Genomic DNA, 24,029 nt, shown 5'->3' with positions numbered 1-24,029 from the left:
CTTGCTCCTGTAAATTCCTCATTTTCTCAAACGGTCTCTCCAACCGATCCATTCAATCTAATAGTGTTTGCAACTAACGACAGTTATTGCAGATATAATCCTCAGTAACCCGTAAACTCCCATATCCGACAAGAAGAGCATATCACTCAAAGTTTGTGGGACAACCAACTCCCATTCCTAGACATGATGGTACAGAGAACACCAAACGGAGAATTCACCACTAAGGTACACAGGAAAGCCACACACACAGACCAAATCCTGAACTATGAAAGCAACCACCCCAATACACACAAAAGAAGTTGCATCAAGACACTATCAAAAGGGCCACTACACACTGCAGCACACCAGAACTGCAAAAAGAGGAAGAGGAACACCTATACAAGGTATTCGCCAAAAACGGATATCCTCGCAATTTCATCAACAGATGCCTAAGGGAAAGATAACGGAATGAGGACATGCCGCAACCCAAAGGACTAGCCACACTACCATACATCAAGAACATCTCTGAAATGACAGCCAGACTACTGCAACCACTAGGACTTATAACAGCACACAAACCAACAGCCACACTCAGACAACAACTCACCAGAACGAAGGACCCGATACCGAACATGAGCAAAACTAATGTAGTGTACAAAATCCCATGCAAGGACTGCACAAAACACTATATAGGACAAACAGGAAGACAGCTAACGATCTGCATCCACGAACATCAACTAGCCACAAAACAACACGACCAGCTATCCTTAGTAGCCACACACGCAGACGACAAATATGAATTCGACTGAGACAACACTACCATTATAGGGCAAGCCAAACAAAGAACAGCCAGGGAATTCCTAGAAGCATGGCACTCATCCACAAACTCCATCAACAAACACATCGACCTGGACCCAATATACCGGCCACTACAGCGGACAGCTGAAACTGACAACCGGAAGTGGCAGGGACAGGCCACTATAAATGCCGGCCGAAACACCACAGAAGCGCTTCACAGGAGGCTCCCAAGCACTGAGGATGTCACCTAGACAGGGGATGAAACGTTTGCAACAAAAACTTCCAGCTCGGCGAACAGAACCACAGCAAAGAGCATATCACTCCACTAAAGGCCATTTTTGCTTCTTTCAAGCTAAAGACCCAGAAAATAGCTCTATCCTATTCCTCTACAAAATACTGCTGCAGCTTAAATTAATACTATGGCTTATATTTTAAAGTTTAATCAAGACATATCTCAATACAACATATAATCAAGAAATAATGCACTTTACTGCAGACTCACTGTAAGGCCACACCTTAAAATATTCACTTATCTGTTTCTAAGCTGTGACTTCTCCCAAACAGGTTCCTCCACGATTAGTTGTGAATTTCACTGTTTGTTAATTTTCCGAGATGCACTCCGATGTCCAGTAATATATGAATTCAAACAGCAAAGGCAGGAACTATGCAGGTTCACTGTTATGTCAGTTAGCAGTGTGGGTTTTTCCCCCCCTCTCTCTCTCTCCCTCCTGTACTGACCTCACCATGTGCTGCCTTTGTCGGTTCCTCTCCTTTTAAAACTGTTCTTGTTTTGACTTCTCTTTTCCTCCAAAATTCCAAAACAATGCAACAGCATATAAAACAGTAATTGCTACTCCTGAAATTCGAGGAAATCAAATGAGGAGCAGCCTGTTACAGCCAGAAACTTTTCCTGTCCTTCATCTTGCATTACCCAGAATCCTCTCATTAGTGCTCAATTCTATTGTTTATATTTTCCATTGGAGATATACAAGAAATCAATAATGTTTTCTTGCATTAGATTAATAATGCTACCCAGCACAGACCTGTTAAATTCATCATAGATCAAGAATTGAATCCGGAATCTCTCTGATCTGCATTTGTTTCTATGTTCAAACAGTCAGCTACATGGTAATTAGTAATACCTCAATGTGAAGAGGTAACTTTTTCATTTGTGGTGTCAATCTGCCTGACATTTACTTTATTTGAGACACCTTAAGACCTCAGAATTTTTCAACCTTTATCCTAACCTCCAGTCACACGAGAATTGTTTTTTGAAGAAAAATTATGAGAAAGTTTAATAGAAACTTACGTACTAGCAACTACAACCTTAAGCACAAGAAGTAAAATCCATGATCAAACAAGCCCCCTCAAAGTATTCGGTAACATTCTTCTTACCTTATAGATTAGCCACTTAATCAGATTAGCCACTTAAGTGTGACAACTGCATTTCTCTCAGACCTCGATCTTATGGTCTTGGAATGAGAATTATGATCAGCTCTTCACTGCACTATGTAACATGATATGGTCCAATACCATAGAGTCATACAGCACAGAAACAGATCCTTCAGTCCTACCAGTCCATGTTGAACATAATACCAAACTAACAGAGTCCCACTTTCCTGCTCCTGACCCATATCTTCAAACCTTTCCTATTCATGTACTTACCCAAATGCCTATTGGGTATCACTCTATTGGACCCACATCCACCCACTTCCTCAGGAAGTTCATTTCACACACTAACTGCACTGAAAAAAAAGTGTGCGCCTTATGTCTTTTTTAAAATCTCTCTCCACTTGCTTTAAAAATGTGCCCCCTTGTCTGGAGAAGAGATAACTATCATTAACTTTATCCCTCATTATTTTATAAACTTCTGAGAAGTCGCTTCTGAACCTCCTATGCGCCAGTGAAAGATGTCCCAGCATATCCAGCCTTTCTTAACAATCCAAACCTTCCATACCTGGCAACATCCTGGTAAATCTCTTCTGAATCCTCTCCAGCTTAATAATATCCTTCCTATAACTGGGTGACCAGAACTGGACACACCAGTATTCCAAAAGAGGCCTCACTTATGTCCTGTACAACCTCAACATGACTTCCCAACTCCTACACTCAAAGGACTGAATAATGAAGGAGTGTGCCAAATACCTTTTTAACTACCCAGTGTGATGCAAACTTCAAAAGATTATGTAAATCAACCCTAAGGCCCTACCATTAACCGTAAAATCCCTACCTTTGTTGGTTACCAAAATGTAATACCTCGCAATCACCTTGGATTCTAAAGGAGACCTCCAACACCCAATTTACTATGTTTTTCTTAAAAATTATGCTCATTTTTTTAGGAAGTCAAGATGATAATATAGTTTCAAATTACGTTTTTTTTTAATAATTCAAGAAACATACTCCCAGCCCAAAGGTTGCATTGCGCTGCAATTTACATTATTGCCATTTTGTTCTTCGAAAGAGGGGAAGAAGAACTGTTGTGGTTCTGTTCGCCGAGCTGGGAATTTGTGTTGCAGACTGTCTAGGTGACATCCTCAGTGCTTGGGGGCCTCCTGTGAAGCACTTCTGTGTTGTTTCCTCCGGCATTTATAGTGGTTTGCCTCTGCCGCTTCCAGTTGTCAGTTCCAGCTGTCCGCTGCAGTGGCCGGTATATTGGGTCCAGGTCGATGTGTTTGTTGATAGAATCTGTGGATGAGTGCCATGTCTCTAGGAATTCCCTGGCTGTTCTCTGTTTGGCTTGTCCTATAATAGTAGTGTTGTCCCAGTCGAACTAATGTTGCTTGTCACCTGAGTGTGTGGCTACTAAGGATAGCTGGTCGTGTCATTTCGTGGCTAGTTGGTGTTCATGGCTGTGGATCGTTAGCGGTCTTCCTGTTTGTCCTATATAGTGTTTTGTGCAGTCCTTGCATGGGATTTTGTACACTACGTTGATAGAGGGTGTTTGACCCCACCCCACAGCTCACCAATAGGATAAACAACACACTGAGGAACCTACAAAAAAACGGACAGATAACCAGGTTTGACCTACAGAGAATGAAACCTGAAAGCAATACCACCCCCAGATTCTATGGACTACCTAAAGTGCACAAACCAGACATCCCACTCAGACCCATAGTATCACTACCAGGGACACTATCACACAAACTGGCTAAAGAACTACAGCAGACACCTGATCAGCGGATCCAGACACTCTATACAGTCAACACAGGAATTCTTGGACATCATCAGAAATATACACATAGACAAGGAAGAAACTATGGTCTCATTCGATGTAACGGCACTGTTCAGCTCTATCAACAAAACCCTAGCCAGAGAAACAATAGCCAACCTGCTGGACATACAGAACAGACAACAAGATGGTGAACCTATCAACAAAGACTGCATACTCAAACTACTGGACTGTGCCTCACAACACACTTCGCATTCAACAACCAAACATATGAACAAATCAACGGCACACCCATGGGCTCACCCATCTCTGGACTCATAGCAGAAGTTGTAATGCAAAGATTAGAACAGTCTTACCGCAAATTCAACCCAAACTCTGGGTCAGATATGTGGATGACACCTTTGTAATCATTAAAAACACAGAAATAGAAAACACACACCGGATCATCAATGCCGCACTTACAGGAATCAGATTCAATAGAGAGGAAGAAAAGGACAACCAACTCCCATTCCTAGACATGATGGTACAGAGAACACCAAACGGAAAATTCACCACAAAAGGTATACAGAAAAGCCACACACACAGACCAAATCCTGAACTATGAAAGCAACCACCCCAACACACAAAAGAAGTTGCATCCAGACACTGTTCAAAAGGGCCACAACACACTGCAGCACACCAGAACTGCAAAAAGAGGAAGAAGAACACCTCTACAATGTATTCGCCAAAAACGGATACCCCTGCAATTTCATCAACAGATGCCTAAGGGAAAGGCAACGGAATGAGGACATGCCACAACCCAAAGGACTAGCCATGTTACCATACATCAAGAACATTTCTGAACTGACAGCCAGACTACTATGACCACTAGGACTCATAACAGCATACAAACCAACAGCCACTCTCAGACAACAACTCACCAGGACAAAGGACCCGATACTCAGCATGAGCAAAACCAACGTAGTATACAAAATCCCATGCAAGGACTGCACAAACCACTACATAGGACAAACAGGAAGACAGCTAACAATCCGTATCCATGAACACCAACTAGCCACGAAACGACACGACCAGCTACCCTTAGTAGCCACACACTCAGATGACAAGCAACATGAGTTCGACTGGGACAACACTACTATTATAGGACAAGCCAAACAGAGAATTCCTAGAGGCATGGCACTCATCCACAGATTCTATCAACAAACACATCGACCTGGACCCAATATACCAGCCACTGTAGCGGACAGCTGGAACTGACAACCGGAAGCGGCAGATACAAATCACTACAAATGCCAGAGGAAACATCACAGAAGCGCTTCACAGGAGGCTCCCAAGCACTGAGGATGTCACCTAGACAGGGGACGAAATGTCTGCAACACAAATTCCCAGCTCGGCGAACAGAACCACAACATTGAGCACCCGAGCTACAAATCTTCTCACAAACTGGGAAGAAGAACTATTAAATCTTTTGAATTTTGTCAAAATTAATTTGTTCAAGGACCTAACCACAAAGTAACTAAATCAGAAAAATAACTGATTAAAACTATTGAAGAAATACCTGATAGTAATTGTCCAGTACTAGCACTTTCGGGTTCAACTTTGTGCCATAAGTCAACTCCTTTTTTGGGACGTGTGCTGATGTAACCTCAAATTTATAGATGGAAGCCAAAGAATTACTGATACAATACCTAAAATGTGCAATAAAAATGATCAACATTTTTGCAATAACAACTGAAATACCAGCATATTACAGATCCTTGACTGGAAGCCAGCAGCACATTAACAAAGAATGTTGTAATGAATTGTGGATACAATAGAAAAAATTTTGCCAAATGCAATAAATAGTACAGCAATACATACTGTATTAAGTAACTCCATTTAGGTAGTTCTGTCCTACACAATTCATATTCTGTACAATAGGTAAATTAGTGGCAGCAAAAAGCCTTTCAAAATTAATGATATCAACTTTCGTACCCTATGTAGTAGGCACAGAGTGTAGAATTACTTTTTACAAATTGCGTAATTAGTAGACTTGGAAAAGATTTAAAAACCATTTCCCAGCTCAAAATACAGTACTTGATGTATTCTCCTATCGCATGAGACTCATGATTCAGAGATACTGGATGGAATTGTTGCAAGAGGAACTCACTGGCAAAAAGAATATTTGCAGTACTATACATGAAAATGTTTATTCACAAATGCATTTTGATGAAATTAGTGCTGCAAGATATCAGAGACAAAACTTTCTCACTAATGCAAGGCTTAACAATAATACATAGGAATAGTGCATGAAACTTAAAAGTGATGCAAGCTCCTAAAAATCCTATAACTTTATTAACTACTCTACCCATGTTTAACCAAGAAATATAGAAATCAGGCAATTTTCCTGAAGAAAAATGTGAGGATCTTACTTACGCATATTTCTTGGTTGTTGCCAAGGCACAGTACACAATGTCGTGCTCATCATGCCATCTGCATCTGAGAGAAAGAGTAAACATTTATAGATTCGATAAAGTCAAGAATTACACTAATCACCAAGACCTGCTGAAATTTAACATTTCTTGTAACAATATCACATCATGTTGAAGTATCAGATAATACACTGATGACTTGTAATTGGTCTCCCTTTGAAATCAAAATCATTATATCAATTGCAGGGATAAAGAGTTGAAATTCTCAGCTGCACCACTTTTAACAAAACAATCTGGATTAAAACATAATGATATTAATCTTGAAAAGTACAGACGATTGATTAGAAATGTTTAGAGATGCTTTGATCATCCCTTTCTTCCTTAAATAAACAATATAACTTCATGTAGGATATGAAAAATAATTTAGAGGAGGCTGAAGCAACCTACTACAGGCTGATTCTAGGATTAGTGAACTAAATGAACAGAACGATCCTGAGAACTTGCAACAGAACAAAGTACCACTTTTTATTAACTGGCATTTCTGAGAAAAGAAACATGCTGGTTGATCAAATATTCCAGATCATCGAGAGACATAACCACAGTCAACCCCTGACAAAGTGATGTTTCAAGTCATCAACATCCCTTAAAAAAGATCTATGTAAAAACACACAGTAACAGAAACATAATGTAGGAGATATACACGCTGTAATACTTTATTTACAGCAAAAATATTCTGACATCGTGGTAAATTGTGGTATTTGAGATATATAGTTTTTCCTGGTTGCTAAGGTGATGGTTAAAATAAAGTTTGCTGTAGAACAAACAAGTTCATTTTTTGCTCTAAATATAGATTTTGCAACACTTTTTGGATATGCAGTACTGGAGCAGAGGACAGCTGAGAGTACAGAAGAATAGGAAATATGTACTTTGTTTCAGTTCTGAATTCAGTAGCAAGTATAACACAACCAGCTACGGAAATGTGTTGCCGGAAAAGCGCAGCAGGTCAGGCAGCATCCAGGGAACAGGAGAATCGACGTTTCGGGCATAAGCCCTTCTTCAGGCTTACGCCCGAAACGTCGATTCTCCTGTTCCCTGGATGCTGCCTGACCTGCTGCGCTTTTCCGGCAACACATTTCCATCTCTGATCTCCAGCATCTGCAGACCTCACTTTCTCCTCCTAACACAACCAGCTCCCACAACATGACAGAACCACTTCAAACGGCAATGCAACTGTAGTAACTAGACTGGCCTACAGAGATTTACAACGGAAATAGAATAATCTGTAATGTACTTTTAAAAGATAAGGTCAGTAGCTTTGCACTGATATCACAATAATTGATTTTTGTAAACATCAATGCCTTCTTCCCTACACAATAAGTGAATGTCTTACCAAAGGAATCACATTGAAGTTAATGTATTTTATTAAATTGATTGATTTATTTATTGACACATGTACCTAAGTACAGTGAAAACAGTTTACGAGCAGTACAGGCAGATCATAGTAAGCAAAGACATAGATCATAGGGTGGAAAAAATAACTAGACAGAAGCATACAATTTACATCACACAGGGTGTGTGCTTGGCAAGATCAACATTAGCAAGATCAGTATTATTTGAACTTAAGAGAGTCCATTCATCAGTCTAATAACAGCAGCGAAGAAGCTGTTCTTGAACCTGCTGGTGCATATTCAAGCTTCTGTATCTTCTACCTGACAGAAGAGATTGTAGGACAGCATTACCAGGATGTGATGGGTCTTTGATGATGTTGGCAGTCTTTTCGTGGCAACGTGCTGTGTAAATGGAGTCCATAGATGGAAAGTTGACTTCCATGAAAGTCTGGGCTATGCATACAACCTTCTGTAGGATTTTTAAAAAAAAAAACAGTACTGGGCAGAGCAGTTGTCATACAAGCCGGCATGCACACAGACACTATACTTTCAATGGTGCATCTGCAAAGGTTGGCGAGGGACTTTGTGGACAGGCCAAATTTCCTGAGCCAGGTGAGGAAGAGGTGGCCTTATTGTGCCTTCTTGGCCATTACATATACATGGGAAGTCCAGGACAAGTTGTCAGTTATAGCCAGTCCTAGGAACTTGATGTTTCCATGCTCTCAACTTCAGCTCTGTTGATGTAGATGGAGGTGTGTTCTATTCCCTTCTTCTTGAAGTCAATGATTAGTTCTTTAGTTTTGCCGACATCGAGAGGTTGCTCTCACTGCACCACAATACCAAGCTTGCTACCTCCTTTCTGTATTTTGATTTGTTGTTATTTGATATCCATGGTGGTGTCATCAGCAAACTTGTAGATGGCGTTTGTTCGGGATTTGGCAACACAGTGAGCGTACAGTACAGAGCTGAGATCAGTGAGCATACAGTACAGAGCTGAGAATGCTTCCTTGGGAGGCTTGTGTCAAGTTATTGTGGAGGAGATGCAGCTGTCTATGAGTGCGGTCAATGGGTCAGAAAGCTGACAATCCAGTTGCAGGGGGCGGAGCCAAGACCTAGGTCTCGCAGTTTTGCGATCGGAGGGAGGAAATAATGGTGTTGAAGGCAGAGCTGTAGTTGATGAGCAGGAATCTAATGTAGGTGTCCTTGTTGTCTACATGCTCTAGCGATGAGTGCAAGGCTAGGGATATAGCTTCCGCTGTTAAAGTGGTAGGTAAATTGTAGAGGATTGAGGCAAGCTGGGAGACCAGAGTTGACATGGGTCTTAAAACAGCCTCTCTAAGCACTTTAGTAATTATGGAACTCAAACCACTGGGCAATAGTCATTAGGTCATGTTGCATGTGCTCTCTTAGGTACTGGGATAACAGCGGTCTTCTTGAACCAGGTGGAGACTTTAACTTGCAGGAAGGAGAGGTTGACGACATTGCTGAATACCTCCACCAGTTGGTCTGTACAGGATATAAATTATGTAGTGTAAATAGCTTTTGATTATTGTGGCTTCTTCATACATTGGTCTCTTATAGTGAAAGAACTGGTGTGTTGCTGTACATATGCTACATTCTGGTTGTTCTTTCAGCTAACTAGTAATTGATGACTGCAGAGTTAACTAACTAGTCAATACAAAAGACACGTTACAGAATTTCCACTTAGCATGCAGCCACAAATTCTACAAAATAACTGTGAAACATAGCTTAAGTTCTTGCAGTTTTGCTTGGAAAAACAACAAATTTAAATACTATAAAATACTGTAATGGCTTGTGTATGCTGTGCATCCCTAGCCAAAATAACTTGAGACTATAAATGGTACTCAGTTAGGTACTTCAGGGCCTTTGCAGCAGAAAACAACTTTTAAACAATAATGAAGTGGTGTACATTCATAAATGCCTACATTCGTAAATAAAACACCGTTTAAAATATGTCGTATTACCAAATGTGTGCTTTAAATTTACTTGATGGATCAGTTTTAATTGACTGGTGCCATCTAGCAGCAGGATTTGTTCTGTGCAAACAGAATTACATGCACTGACCAACATCTGCCACTGGGCAGAGGCCAGGACTTAATTCTGAATTCCAAAAAGATACACAGTAGAGAGCAACACTGGGGGGTTTTAAACTAAGAACTTTAATGATTTTAAAAGTGTGGGTGGAGTGATGCAAAGCGGGATTAAAGACATGAACAGAGGAATGGAATATGGGAGCAGAAGTATGGGGAAAGTCATCTTGAAAGCAGGAATTGAACACAGTCTGTGGGAAACAAAAACTGAAGCTCAATATTAAAACAAATATATTGTCCTATTTCAACAATACTGAAGCAAAGCAACTGTAGATACAGAATTGACATGCTCCTACTGTGATTATATAATTTCAGAATTATGATTGCAAGTACTTGATTTTTTACACATTTGCTAAGTTTCATGCACGATATTAAGTGCATGACATGCTTGCTAAATTGAAGTACATTTTGCATCCACTTATAACAAACAGCAACTGTACAAAGTAATCTAAATACATACAAAAACATTTTTCCACAAATGTACTGTAATGTGATGGAATCTTTGGTTTCAAAGCATATACTTTTTGAGATCATTAACATTTAAAAAGAAATCCAAATACCTCACTACACCCAATAGAATGCTGCTGCAAAATAACAGGACCATGATCAAGTGGGCATGTGGGCCAAGGAGAGGCAGTGGAATTTAATTTAGATAAATGTGCATTGCTGCATTTTGGTAAGGCAAACCAGGGCAGAAGTTATACAGTTAATGGTGAGTGTTGCCAAACAGAGAAACCTAGGGGCGCAGGTGTACAGTTCTTTAAAAATTGAGTCACAGGTCGACAAGGTGAAGGCAGCATTTGACAAACTTACCTTCAAATGGTCAGTGCATTGAGTGAAGGAGTTGCAACATCATGTTGCACTATACAGGATACTGTTTAGGCCAGTTTTAGAATACTGTATTCAATCCTGGTTTCGCGGTTATAGAAAAGTTGCCGTTAAACTTGATGGGTTCAGAAAAGATTTACAAGGATGCTGCTGGTTTTGGAGTATTTCAGCAGTAGGGAAATTCTGAATAGGCTGGAGGTTTTCTCCCCGAAGCGCCAGGGGCTGAGAGGTAACCTTATAGAGGCTTATGAAATCATGAAGGGCATGGATAGGGTAAGTAGGCAAGGTTTTTGCCCCTGGGTTGGGGAGTGCAAAACTAGAAGGCATAGGGGAAGAGAGATAAGATTTAAAAAGGGACCTAAGGGGCAACTTTTTCACAGAGGATGGTGGCATGTATGGAATGAGCTGCCAGGGGCAGTGATGGAGGCGAGAACATTTAAAAGGCATCTGGATGGATGCATGAATAGGAAGGGTTTAAAAGGGATATGGGCCAAATACTGACAAATGGGACGAGATTTGTTTAGGATATCTGGTGGGTATGGACGAGTTGGACCGAAAGATCTATTTCCATGCTGTACACCTCTATGACTCTATTAAAGCGATAATAAAATATCGTCAGAGGTGCACTTAGTATTTTTTTTAAAATAAAAGGTTGAGACACAAAGGTCAAGTGGTCTCCTCAAAGCCAATAAAATAAACAGAGGGGTCTTAGCTTTTTTTTTTAAACTTTGGAACAATAGAAGCAGCCTGAATGAGTGGGGTCAAACTCCCACATGACCAGTATTTTTAGTTTTTGTGGTCTGCAGTTGCTGGGGTCTTGAAGCTGGATGTGGAGGCTCTTATTCCTCTGTTACAGCTAAAACCTGGAATTCTCTTCCTGTCACTATAAGAGATAACCTCTTATGCAATTTGTCTTTGCCAAGGGTGTACTTATGGCATGTTACTGTATTGGAACACAATTAGTAATTTATATATATCATTTTGTTACACATTGTGACAGAGTTAAAGTTAAGCCAATTTTTTTGTTTAATTTTACTCTACAGTCAAAATACAAATGTATTTTGCTTACAGTCAAGTAATTTGACCAACTGAACTGCATCTGGAAGGCAACATCCTACACTTTTAAAATAAGAAAAAGGTCCTTGCTACCTTCTTAACTTATTCTGAGGGGATTTGGTCAGGTCCATAATAAACTGCTGCTCTTGTCCATAATAAACTGCTGCTCTTGTCAGGAAGAAAATCTCAAATTGCAGGTTGCATTTTGGATTATTGGGCTCAAAAGGGAGTAAGAGGTCAGGGTTAACTTTCTTTTTTCAGATGTTGAATTTGGTTGGCTTAAATAGGATGTACCTTGTGTAGTAATGGCTCTTTCAGTCACTGGGTTTCCTGGGGATGGAAGAAGTCACTTCAGGAGTTTTACTGACAGGAAGCAAGGCAAAGATTCTGGAGTTGGGGTTGTCTTTTTCCCATGCAAAAAAATGGAGGCAATTGCAGTAATAGCTTGACATTGTAAATGGCTAAAATTCAGATTCAAATGAAGCAGCTGAAACAAAAAGGCAATGAAACAGTTAGAATTATGATTGAAAGCAGATAAATAGCTCTAGTAGAACAGAAAGAAAAAGGAGGTTCAGGGCAGAAGAAAGGGTGAGAGTTTTTTTTTAAATAAAAACTTAAGAGGTTGCAACTGAAAACTCAAAGCAGACTTAAAATGCCAGAGGTCAAAGTGGAAGATAGGAGTAATGATGATCACAATGATGAACAACAATCCCATCAGAGTCAAAGATCGGAAAGAAATTAAGATTTTCAGATATATGGGAGCATGTCAATCTTTGATAGTGAAAGAGGAGACAAGTAATTCAAGAGTATTGCCAGAATAAATATGAGCAGTGACCCATAATGTAAATGGAGGTTGGAAAGTTTGGTGAAGTGGTAGTCAGAGGAGGGAAATTCTTGGTTCCAGAAGTGGTTTATCCTTCGTAGTGATAGCGTGGGATCACAGTTGGGGGTGATGCCTACTGTGGTTGAAAAATCAATGGGGAAAAAAAAAATCAGGTAATTGAGATATGAAGAAAGCATACACTGGAATCTTTTCTGACTGTATGGTAACAAGGTCACAAAGCCACAGTTGGAAACAGGAGAAATCAAAGAATAAAGTTAAGGAAGCTGAAATTCAATTACCAGAAACTGTGTTTGATTAAATGGTTGAGAAAAAAAAAACAAAAGGTGGAAGACAAAATGGATATTTTTAGTTCAAAGAAATTAACTGAATTACAATGGAAAGAGGACAATGGAAAGTTGTATTAAAAACAAACAAAGATAGTGTATCCAAGAATGTTACTATTTAAAAATGATGTCTTAAAGAGGAAATGGAGACTATCACACAATCAGGCATATGAGAAACGGGCAGAAGTTCATCAAGTTGAAAATACATCACTTAGTGCATTCTACCACGTGGGTAGCATACGAATTATCAGTAAAAGTCATTTGGAAGTAAGGAAAACTCACGCCAAAATACAAAAATATTTTTATTGCCCTGGAGTGCAGAAGGATTTAGTTGAATATCGTTTGACATTCATATATGTCAGGTAATTGGAAAATCTCAGGCAGTGATAAAACCATTCACACATTTCAGGAACCTTTTACAACAGTCGTAATTGATCGAGTAGGAGCCCTAGCTAAATCAAAAAAGTGGGAAGCAGTATTGTTGACCATGATAAATGAGGCTATTAGAATTCCATTGGCCATCCCATCATGCAGTATCCCAGTTAAATGGATTGTAGAAGTTACTTTTTTTTTTACTACCCACATGAATACAATCATATCAAGGATCAAATTTTACATCAAAATTATTCAAGAAAGTTATGGATATCTTAGGAATAAAACAATTCACATCAGCTGCGTACCATCCAGAATCACAGGGAGCATTAGAAGGATAGTATCAAACCTCTAAAGACCATGTTGAGGGCTTATAGACAAGACCTATCCAGAGGACTAGGATAAAGGAATTCAGTTGTCCCATGCACAATTTGCAATTCAGTCCATTTGAATTAGTTTGGGCATGTGGTGAGAGGAAATTGACAAGTCAGAGTTCGGAGACCACATATTTGAACTGTGTATCAGATTTTTGGGCAAGGTTAAAAAGAAAAGGCGAGTTGGTTAGACAGCATTTAAAAATAGCACAGATTGTAATGAAATCAGAAGCAGACAAGAAATCAAAAAATTTCCTAATTTTGCCAGTGGAGATAAAATATCAGTGTTACTCCCAGTGGAGTAACTTTTAAAGGCAAAGCTTAATGAGCCTAAATCAGATCAAAAGGAAAGTGAGCGAGGTGAATTATTTGGTAAGAATGCCAGATAGAAAGAAATCTGTCATGTGAATATGCTCAAAAGGTACTTTGATAGGGAAATAAAGCAAAATGAGAATCTGTTACTAGTTACACCAGAGCGAAGAACCAAGTTCAGATAGTTCTGAAATGGACATTCCTCAAATTAAGTTGGACGATGAGAAGTTGTCAAAAATTGGGATAAAACTGCACACCATGAGGTTTTATTTGCCACTGTAGCCTCTTGATATGGCAGTTTATCAAATTACTATGAGATTTAATATTGTACATCCACTGATTTGCCTTGATCCTCAGCATTTTAGTTCTTCAAAGAGCTCCAGGAAATTAGTTGAGCATGATTTTTCTTTTCACAAAACCATGCTGATTTGCCCATATACCTTGAATTTATCCAAGTGCCTTGTCATTAGTCTTAAATAATAACTTATCACATGTCCCCTATAAGTATTAAGCTAGCTTGCTTTTACTTTCCAGCTTTTTGTCTCCTTTCATTTTTGAATAAAGGAGTTACATTGACTATTTTCCAATCTAATGGAACCTTCCCAGAATCTTGGAAAAGTATCTCATTTAGCCACTTCTAAGAACTTATCAGCCTGTATCTCCAAACAATTTCACCCAGTACCACTGCAAATTTTCTTGAGTTAATTCCATTCCATTTCCTTATTTCCAGTATTTGTGGGGTGTTACTGTATCTTCTGGTGTGCAAATTATCTGTTTATTAATAATGAGCTTATTTTCCCTTAGTGCCCCCATACTCATTTTTATAGCACCACCATTCACTTTGTCATCTTGTTATTAAATGTCTGTAGAAAGTTTTACTAAATGTTTTAAAATTTCTTGCTAGCTTTTTCTTGTACTCTGATTTTTCTTTCCACATTAATCATTAGTCTTTTAGCAACGGCATCCTTCCCCAAATTTCTGACTTTGAAAGCCTGCATGCAGCAAGGCATGTTGCCTTCTTTGTTTCAAGGTGTTAAAATTTGCACAATTCAATGAATTTTGTTGAGTTTCTTCCTTCCTTGATAACAAGCAGGATGAGTTTGTTGCAGGGCAGACTTAGTATGGAGATCACATCTCCAAGCTACCCCATTTTAACCTGAATTAAAAGGAGACAATGTAAGATGTAACCATCTTAGAAAGCCTAACATTTTGTAGCACTTTAGTATGGTGACCAGATTTTGAAAAATTATGGTTAGGTTGGGCCTCATGATAATTGCAGTGTTCAGCAATCATTGGCTGAACTCTGGGGAGGGACAGATTATGATGGGAGGTAATGTGATGACAGTTGTCCTATCAAAGTTAGCAATCCTGTTTCATGGTTTCAAAGGCATCATCAGCATTGAAGCCATTAAAATGGTAGCTTTAGGTGGTGGGGCAGCGATATGGTTCGATTGCCCATAATAGTCTGCGGTGCAGTGGGTGTTAACGGAAAAGGACAAAATCTTTCTCAGATTTTCTCCCTTCTTGTTTCTAATTGACCAAAAAAGGGGGAAAGTGAAAACGGAGACACTTTTTAAAAAATTGTCCGGACATGGGAACATCTAATGAAAATCCGAGGCTGGTACAATTGCAACATTTAAGAGGCATTTGGATGGGTATACAAATAGGAAGGGTTTGGAGGGATATGGGCCAGGTGCTGGCAGGTGGGACTAGATTGGTTAGGATATCTGGTCGGCATGGACGGGTTGGACTGAAGGGTCTGATACAATGCTGTACATCTCCATGACTCTGACTCTAATTGATATACCTTCCATTGGAAAATCAAAATGAGCTGTAAAAAAAGGGATTGTTACAATCATATGGGGGGGTGGGGGGGGAATATGTGGGAATAAGCTGGGAAGTATTAATCGGACTATGTTGATATAGGAAATGCTGTTCCAATGAAGCAACATCCTTACAAACTTAACCCTGTGAAGTCTATACAGGTTCAAGATGAGCTTGAATACTGGTGTAAAAACAATTAATTGAAGTGAGTTGCAGCAAATGGAGCTCACACTCATAGTAATGTTGCCAAAACCACATGGTACCCAAAAATGTGGACTATCACAAAGTCAATACAGTCACAAAATCTGATTCATATCCTATTCCACATTTGGAAGACTATATTAAGGTAGGACAAGCAACTTTATTTTAAAGTTGGACTTATTCAGAGGGTACTGGCAGGTACTTTATCCAAAAAAGGAGTGAAGGAAATTTCAGCTTGAGACATCAAATGGACTACCAGTTTAAAGTTATACCATTTTGAATGAAATATGCACCAGCCACATTTCAAAGACTAACCAATACAGTCATTTCAGGATTACCCAATTGTGTTGCATATATTGACAATCGGTGGTTTTTAAATCATATATGGAAGGAACATTTGGAGCATCTTTTGGAAATGTTCAATTGACTTCAGGAAACAGGCTTGGTAATAAACCCAGCTGAGAGTGAGAGTTCACAAAAGCCCAAGTCATATTCCTGGGCCATGTCATTGGATATTGATGGATCACCCCCATGGTTCGTGAAAATAAAGGTTATTGGGGAGCTTCCCCATATCGACAAAGAGGGAACTACTAAAATTCCCGAGACTGAGTGTTTTTTAATTTGGTGAATTATTGTAGTGTACTAGTAGTTAAGACCAAGGCTCGCACCAAATTTCAGCATATGCAGTTGCCCCACTGAGTGACTTGAAGCGGTGCAGAAAGTTTGTGGCTGGAGGAATGTTCAGAAAGCATGTGATAGCCTGTTAGCTGTGTTAATCACTGCCCCAATGTTTGCCATGCCTAATTACATGAAGCCATTCAAAATGGCTATCGATAAAAGTGACATGGGTGTCAGTGCTTTACTTTTACAAAGAGATAGAAAGACCTATTGTGTATTTTTCCTGAAAAGTGAATAATAATCCATTAAAAATATTCCAAAATTCAGAAGGGGACCCATGAGTTTTGTGTTGGCATTTCGACATTTTCTTTGCCAGTAATGTATTGGAGACAATCGTATATACTGGTCACAACACCTTAAATTTTTGGGGAAAATAGGGTACAAATTCCAGACTGTTTAGATGGAGCTTATTGTAGCAACCATTCAATTAAAAATCAAACACGTGATGTACCAAGAGAACGCAATTGCCAATGTATTTTTGCAACTTTGATGAACAAAGGCAGAAATATTTGGTGGTGGGAAAATAAAGACTGAAATGGACTGTAGTAGTGAATGATTGCATGCTTAGAGTCAATGTAACGTACATATATTGTAGTGTACTAGTAGTTAAGACCAAGGCTCTTATTGATAGTTCATTCTTTTGGCTGTGGGGTTGGAGGGGGGGTATTAGATGAATCTTAAGCATTAAGAGGTATATTTTGTCCTGGTTTTTATGAACAAAAAGGTTGTGACCGACTTGGTGAGCAATCCAGTCAAAGCCAATAAGTAAACAGCCTGAGAGCCTGAACAGACAGGATCAAGCTTCCACACAACCAGGATTTTTAAGTTTAACCTTTCAGCAGTTGTTGGGATCTTGAAGCTGCATGTGGAAGCTCTTATTCCGGTTACAACTAAAAGCTCAGGTTTTTTCCTGGTGCTAGAATTGCATGTGAAAATCTATTTTACAGAATTTGCCTTTGTCAAAGGTGTTTATGGGATGTTACTATATTGAAACAGTTAATTAGCAGCAGTTTTATATATATTTCAAGCATTGATAGTTACAGTTAAGCCAATTATTTTCTTGTGTCTGTATTTTAACTGTAGTGTAAAAAATAAAGTGTGCTTTACTTAAAGTCGAGTAGTTTGACCAATTAAACTGCAACGCCTTACACTTACTTTTGAAATGAAAAAAATTAGTATGGGCACTATCACCTTAATAATTCTGAGAAGATTTGGTCTGGTCCTTAACATTCAAAATTAATAAATCCATGTCAGCATTGGAATCCCATTTATGGAATTGCTCATGACCGAAATTACTACATTCACTTGCTCCTCTATCACAGAGATCCATCACTGCTGCAGAGAGTCATAATCAATCGTCAGCCTTAACATAGAACAATGCGGGGACGGGATTTTGAAATCATACCTTCCCGCTTACTATGTGCAATGAAGTCTATTTAAATACAAGGCCCACTGCAGTTACCTCTGACGTTTTATTAACAATGGCAGATTACAATACAGACTGCTAACAAACTAATATTACTGATAAGGAAAATGGCAGGACATTACCTCAAAACATACCCACTACCCATTCTTTTAGAGAACATGGTCCTGCTGGTATACCAGAACACTTGTTGAAATCACATCAGGCATTAACTGACCCTTTAACCCCACGGTCTCTACTGTTACTACCCCTTTCTCGTTGCTGTGTGTCTGAGTATTTGTTTATCAATTTCACTGATTGTAAAATAAGAATGAGTACTGTCTATGTTAGTGACAGGTGAAGTTCTTGGTGTAACTGAGCTGTACGGAACAATGTTAATTGCAAGATTGCTTCACAGAGAGCAGGCAATATATTACAAAATAATCAAACATACCGTATATACTTGTGTAAAAGTCAAATTTTTAAAAGACTTTTTTTAAGATTAAATTTATGGGGTCAACTATTACATGGATACTACTTTTGAGGAGTTGCAATTCATGCTATCGTCCAAAATACTATATCATCAGCAGAAGCCAAATTGATCTCTAAACAATTAGAAAAAACAACAAATTGCTGCTACAGTTATTTGTCTTCTCTGCAATTTCAGTAACGTTAAGTTTAAACACTGCTGTATATTTTTTGCTTTTTCTGGAGGAAACTTTTACACAAAAAAGAAATTTCAAAACCTTAATTAGAACATAGAAAAATACAGCGCAGTACAGGCCCTTTGGCACTCGATGTTGCGCTGCTCCAAGCCCACCTAACCTACACTAGCCCACTATCCTCCATATGACTATCCAATGCCCGTTCAAATGCCCACAAAGAGGGAGAGTCCAACACTGCTACTGGTAGGGCATTCCATGAACTCACGACTCACTGAGAAAATAATCTACCCCTAACATCTGTCCTAAACCTACCACCCCCTAATTTAAAGTTATGCCGCCTCGTAATAACTGACTCCATACGTGGAAAAAGGTTCTCATGGTCAACCCTATCTAAACCCCTAATCATCTTGTACACCTCTATCAAGTCACCCCTAAACCTTCTTTTCTCCAATGAAAACAGCCCCAAGTGCCTCAGCCTTTCCTCATACGATCTTCCTACCATACCAGGCAACATCCTGGTAAACCTCCTCTGCACCCGTTCCAGTGCCTCCACATCCTTCCTATAGTATGGCGACCAAAACTGCACACAATACTCCAGATGCGGCCACACCAGAGTCTTATACAACTGCAACATGACCTCAGGACTCCGGAACTCAATTCCTCTACCAATAAAAGCCAGTACGCCATATGCCTTCTTCACCGCACTATTTACCTGGGTGGCAACTTTCAGAGATCTGTGTACATGGACACCAAGATCCCTCTGCTCATCCACACTACCAAGTATCCGACCATTAGCCCAGTACCCCATCTTCTTGTTACTCTTACCAAAGTGAATCACCTCACACTTACCTACATTGAACTCCATTTGCCACCTTTCTGCCCAGCTCTGCAACTTATCTATATCCTGCTGTAACCTGACACATCCTTCCTCACTGTCAACAACTCCACCGACTATCATATCATCCGCAAACTTGCTCACCCAACCTTCTAGCCCCTCCTCCAGGTCATTTATAAAAATGACAAACAGCAATGGTCCCAAAACAGATCCTTGCGGAACACAGCTAGTAACTGCACTCCAAGATGAACCTTTACCATCAAATACTACCCTCTGTCTTCTTCCAGCCAGCCAATTCCTAATCCAAACCTCCAACTCACCCTCAATGTAATACCTCCGTATTCTTTGCAGTAGCCTACCATGGGGAACCTTATCAAATGCCTTACTAAAATCCATATACACCACATCTACCACTTTACCCTCGTCCACCTCCTTAGTCACCTTCTCAAAGAATTCAATAAGGTTTGTGAGGCACGACCTGCCCTTTACAAAACCATGCTGACTAAGCTTGATCACATTATTCCTAGGCAGATGTTCATAAATCCTATCCCTTACAATTCTCTCTAAGACTTTGCCCACAACAGAAGTGAGACTCACCGGCCTATAGTTACTAGGGTTATCCCTACTCCCCTTCTTGAACAAGGGAACCACATTTGCTATCCTCCAGTCTTCTGGCACTATTCCTGTAGACAACGAGGACATAAAAATCAAGGCCAATGGCTCTGCAATCTCCTCCCTTGCTTCCCAGAGAATCCTAGGATAAATGCCATCAGGTCCAGGGCACTTATCTATTTTCACCCTTTCCAGAATTTCCAACACCTCTTCCCTACATACCTCAAAGCCGTCCATTCTAATTAATTGTGACTCAGTATTCACATCGGCAACAATGTCCTGTTCCTGAGTGAATACTGACGAAAAGTATTCATTCAGTGTCTCCCCAATCTCTTCAGCCTCCACACGCAACTTCCCACTACTATCCTTGACTGGACCTATTCCTATCCTAGTCATTCTTTTATTCCTGACATACCTATAGTAAGCCTTTGGGTTTTCCCTAATCCTACCAACTAAGGACTTTTCATGTCCCCTCCTTGCTGCTCTTAACTCTCTCTTCAGATCCTTCCTGGCTACCTTATAACTCTCAATTGCCCCAATTGAACCTTCACGCCTCATCTTTACACAGGCCACCCTCTTCCCTTTAACAAGGGATTCCAATTCCTTATTAAACCACGGCTCCCTCACACGACGCTTTCCTCCCTGCCTGACAGGGTATGACTGTAATCAATGAGTGTTACAAGGGAACGGAGCTCAGCTGAACTGCACTCATCGGACTCGGACCTGATGGAACTTAAACTTTCCCAGCAGTTTCTTCCATTTCCCTCCATACTCTTCATTTGCAGTTGTTTTAGTTTTTCAAACTAACATTTTAAGCTTTTATTTCTGATAAAAAAAGTTAAACATTTGACTCTCATACAGTCTCACCAATCACTGTAGCCTTAAAATTTATGTACTAGGGTCGACTTTTATACGAGATATGGAAAACTCTAGATTTTTTGGCCAAAAATAAGGGTCAACTTTTACATGAGATTTACTTTTACTGGAGTATATATGGTACTTAGTTTCAAAAGACCCCCATAACTCAGTTATTTGAGAATCACAGCATTATAACAAATGAGCAGATAAAAATAAATACATGGATTATTTGCATTTATCAACGCCAGTATATTCCACTACACACCAGGACCAAACATCAGCTTGTGATATGCATCAGGAAATTGGATTATCTGATCCTTAAAAACTATTCAGTTCCAGAACATCCAGCATCCTTCTTCAAACTGTTCATTTGACTGACTGGGGTTCATGCCACCCAACTGTTAATCATTGCTGAATCTTCAAACCTTTTTGTTTTAGTACAGGTTAATTGTAAGGTAATCAGGTCTTAAGCCTACTTTTAAGTGTTCACAAATTTAGAATAGATTAGGACGGTGAACATGGGTAGTAGCCAATAATCATGTGAAATACAGTCACCTAGAATAGAGCCAAAAAGGAAGCTTCCTTATCCCTGGCCAAGAAGATTTATATCATGCTACCATTTCTTTCATTTTTACATATTTAAAAAGGGTGCAATTTTTAAAAATTGACAGACCTAGTATTTGCAGCATAATCCCAAATCATTACATCCAGCATTCTCTCCACACTAGCTTTGGAAGGTTTCTCTTTTAACTTGTGTTCATAAAGTTTCTCTATCAGTTCTTCAAGCTCAAAAACATTCACAGGAGTGCTTCTACCTGTCATAAAAACACTAAAATTAGGACACTGAATAACTGAAGAAAACAATAAAAATGTTATTTCTCTTATTTTTAAAATCAGAAAAAACAAATGAACTATATATTTTGAAAATTATAAACAGAAGTTGCTGGAAATATCAGCAGGTCTAGCAGCATCAGTGAAGAGAAATCAGAATTAACATTTCAGTTCTGAGGAAGCGTCACTTGACCCAAAATGTTAACCCTAATTTCTCAAATGCTGCCAGACCTGCGGAGTTTTTCCAGCAACTTCTATTTTGGTTTCTGAGTTACAGCATCCGCAGTTTTCGGATTTTGTGTACAGTTGTCAACCACAAGTATACAGCACTCATAAAAAGGGAGTTTGCAATTAAAAAAAGTCAACTTCAAGACATCGGGAATGCCCTATTTAACAAAAAGGGAATACCCTGGAAGTCAATGCTCTCATTCTTCAATTCGCTAACCGTAATCAAAGCTTCCCCAGACCCCATGGTTTGGAATCCCCTCCATGTCCACCTGTCCTTTAAGATCTTTTATAAAACCCACACCTTTGGCCCCACCAAGTCATGGATCAATAGTTCCTTCTTTACCTTGGTATTCCTAACTTCTTTGCAACAGATGCACCAACATTAGATGTTTTATACAGTAGCTGTACTACTACGTGGTAATGCCACGTTAGTAGCTAGCTAAGCTATAAATTAAAAATATCAAAACATCAATTCTGTTTCCTTTATCCATGAGAAACAAAAAACAAAGGTATTTTAAACAAAAATGTGCTCACTTACTGTTGCCAATCGAAATGGTTTCACAATAAAAATGTTATGCTATCCTAACTTACATTGCAGATCATTTTCAAACTGGGGAAAAATACTTGGCATTTTAACCATTGACTGAGGCTTATACTATAAAGTATTATAGGCAAAACATCTGGAAATCAACTAGATTATACCCATCTGTATCATCTACAGATTGTATTCATTGGAGTTTAGAAGGTTGAGGGGAAATCTATTAGAAACTTACAAGATAATGCATGGCTTAGAAAGGGTGGTCGCTGGGAAGTGGTTTCTGTAGGCTGGGAGACTAGGACCCTTGGGCACAGCCTTAGGATTAGAGGGGGTCAATTTAGAACAGAAATGAGTAGACAATTCTTCAGCCAGAGAGTGGTGGGCCTGTGGAATTCATTGCCACGGGAGCGCAGTGGAGGCTGGGACGTTAAATGTCTTCAAGGCAGAGATTGATAAATTCTTGATCTCACTAGGAATTGAAGGCTATGAGGAGAGTGCAGGTAAGTGGAGTTCTAATGCACATCAGCCATGATTAAATGGTGGATGGGCCGAATAGCCTTACTTCCACTCCTATGTCTTTGGTCTTATGAATTTATATTCACTAATTTACAACGCATGTTGCTCAAATATTCAACTTCCACCCTAAATCCTCAAATAAAACTTATAATTATTATTAATTAATACGAGATTCATATTATGCACGAGATAGCTAATGTTATTGAGATTTGAAATTTAGTGATCAGAAGGAAAATTCATCGCGTTTATAGAGCAGGAACTCCTAACCAAGTATTGCTGTTCACTATGATCAAAATATTCAACGCTAGTTTGCTTTTGTTTTAAATTTTAAAAAAGGGGAAAAGATAATATACCTGCTTTTCTGGCCAACCAGTTCAAACACCAATTCACTCTGAAGCACTCAGCTAACTAGAATTGAAATAAACAGATTATCAAATTTAAAAAGGTGACCTTTGAACAAAGACATGCACTGACCTACACAAGATTAGCCTTTCTATACCGCTAGGCAGATGCTTATTTAATTATCTTCAATGGAAGGTATAGAAATAAATTAGAACATTTCTTCAACAACATTCCCCCTCCCCCACCAATCCCCCCAAAAATCCATGGTTCTCTTGAGACTAGGAAGACAAAGCTTGCTAATTACAATTCTACTTCCTTGCTCCAATTTAACTGCAGTTATTTCCTCAAGCAGTGGAATTTTACCATGTAATATATTACCTTACAGTAAACTGGAGGGAAACCACAGCTTCTTTCTTGCCTCAGAAAAGCACAAAACTGTTGAAAGATCTCACTGTAACTGGAACTTGCAAGTTCAAAGTTTGAAAGTGGAATTTTGTGAGTGGCATCACCTAGCAAAGAAAGTGTTTTAATAGA

At 39.2% G+C, this 24,029-nt stretch overlaps 1 protein-coding gene across 2 annotated transcripts in view; it reads right to left on the bottom strand.

Annotated features, from left to right (window-relative positions):
- The window catches only part of LOC122555243 (protein maelstrom homolog), a 61,820-nt gene that overhangs the window by 7,424 nt on the left and 30,367 nt on the right, over positions 1 to 24,029 (bottom strand). Inside the window, exons 6-11 of one of the 2 annotated variants that reach the window (XM_087992395.1) lie at positions 23,874 to 24,004; positions 23,507 to 23,561; positions 21,714 to 21,855; positions 6,362 to 6,424; positions 5,505 to 5,634; positions 3,638 to 3,768 (exon numbers count right to left, since the gene is read on the bottom strand). In XM_087992395.1, the coding sequence (XP_087848521.1) occupies positions 3,700 to 3,768; positions 5,505 to 5,634; positions 6,362 to 6,424; positions 21,714 to 21,855; positions 23,507 to 23,561; positions 23,874 to 24,004 (590 nt within the window). In that variant the 3' untranslated portion in view covers positions 3,638 to 3,699. Of the gene's footprint in view, positions 1 to 3,637; positions 3,769 to 5,504; positions 5,635 to 6,361; positions 6,425 to 21,713; positions 21,856 to 23,506; positions 23,562 to 23,873; positions 24,005 to 24,029 lie in introns of those variants that run through there. The other variant, XM_043701028.2, reaches the window with a different exon arrangement.

Source organism: Chiloscyllium plagiosum, unplaced genomic scaffold, assembly GCF_037043375.1.
Source record: "Chiloscyllium plagiosum isolate Xiang-an unplaced genomic scaffold, Cpla_swu_hap1 HiC_scaffold_12, whole genome shotgun sequence".
Classification (NCBI taxonomy): Eukaryota; Metazoa; Chordata; class Chondrichthyes; order Orectolobiformes; family Hemiscylliidae; genus Chiloscyllium; species Chiloscyllium plagiosum.
The sequence above is the reverse complement of the archived record's forward strand: the minus strand, read 5'-3'. Positions and strand labels throughout refer to the sequence as shown.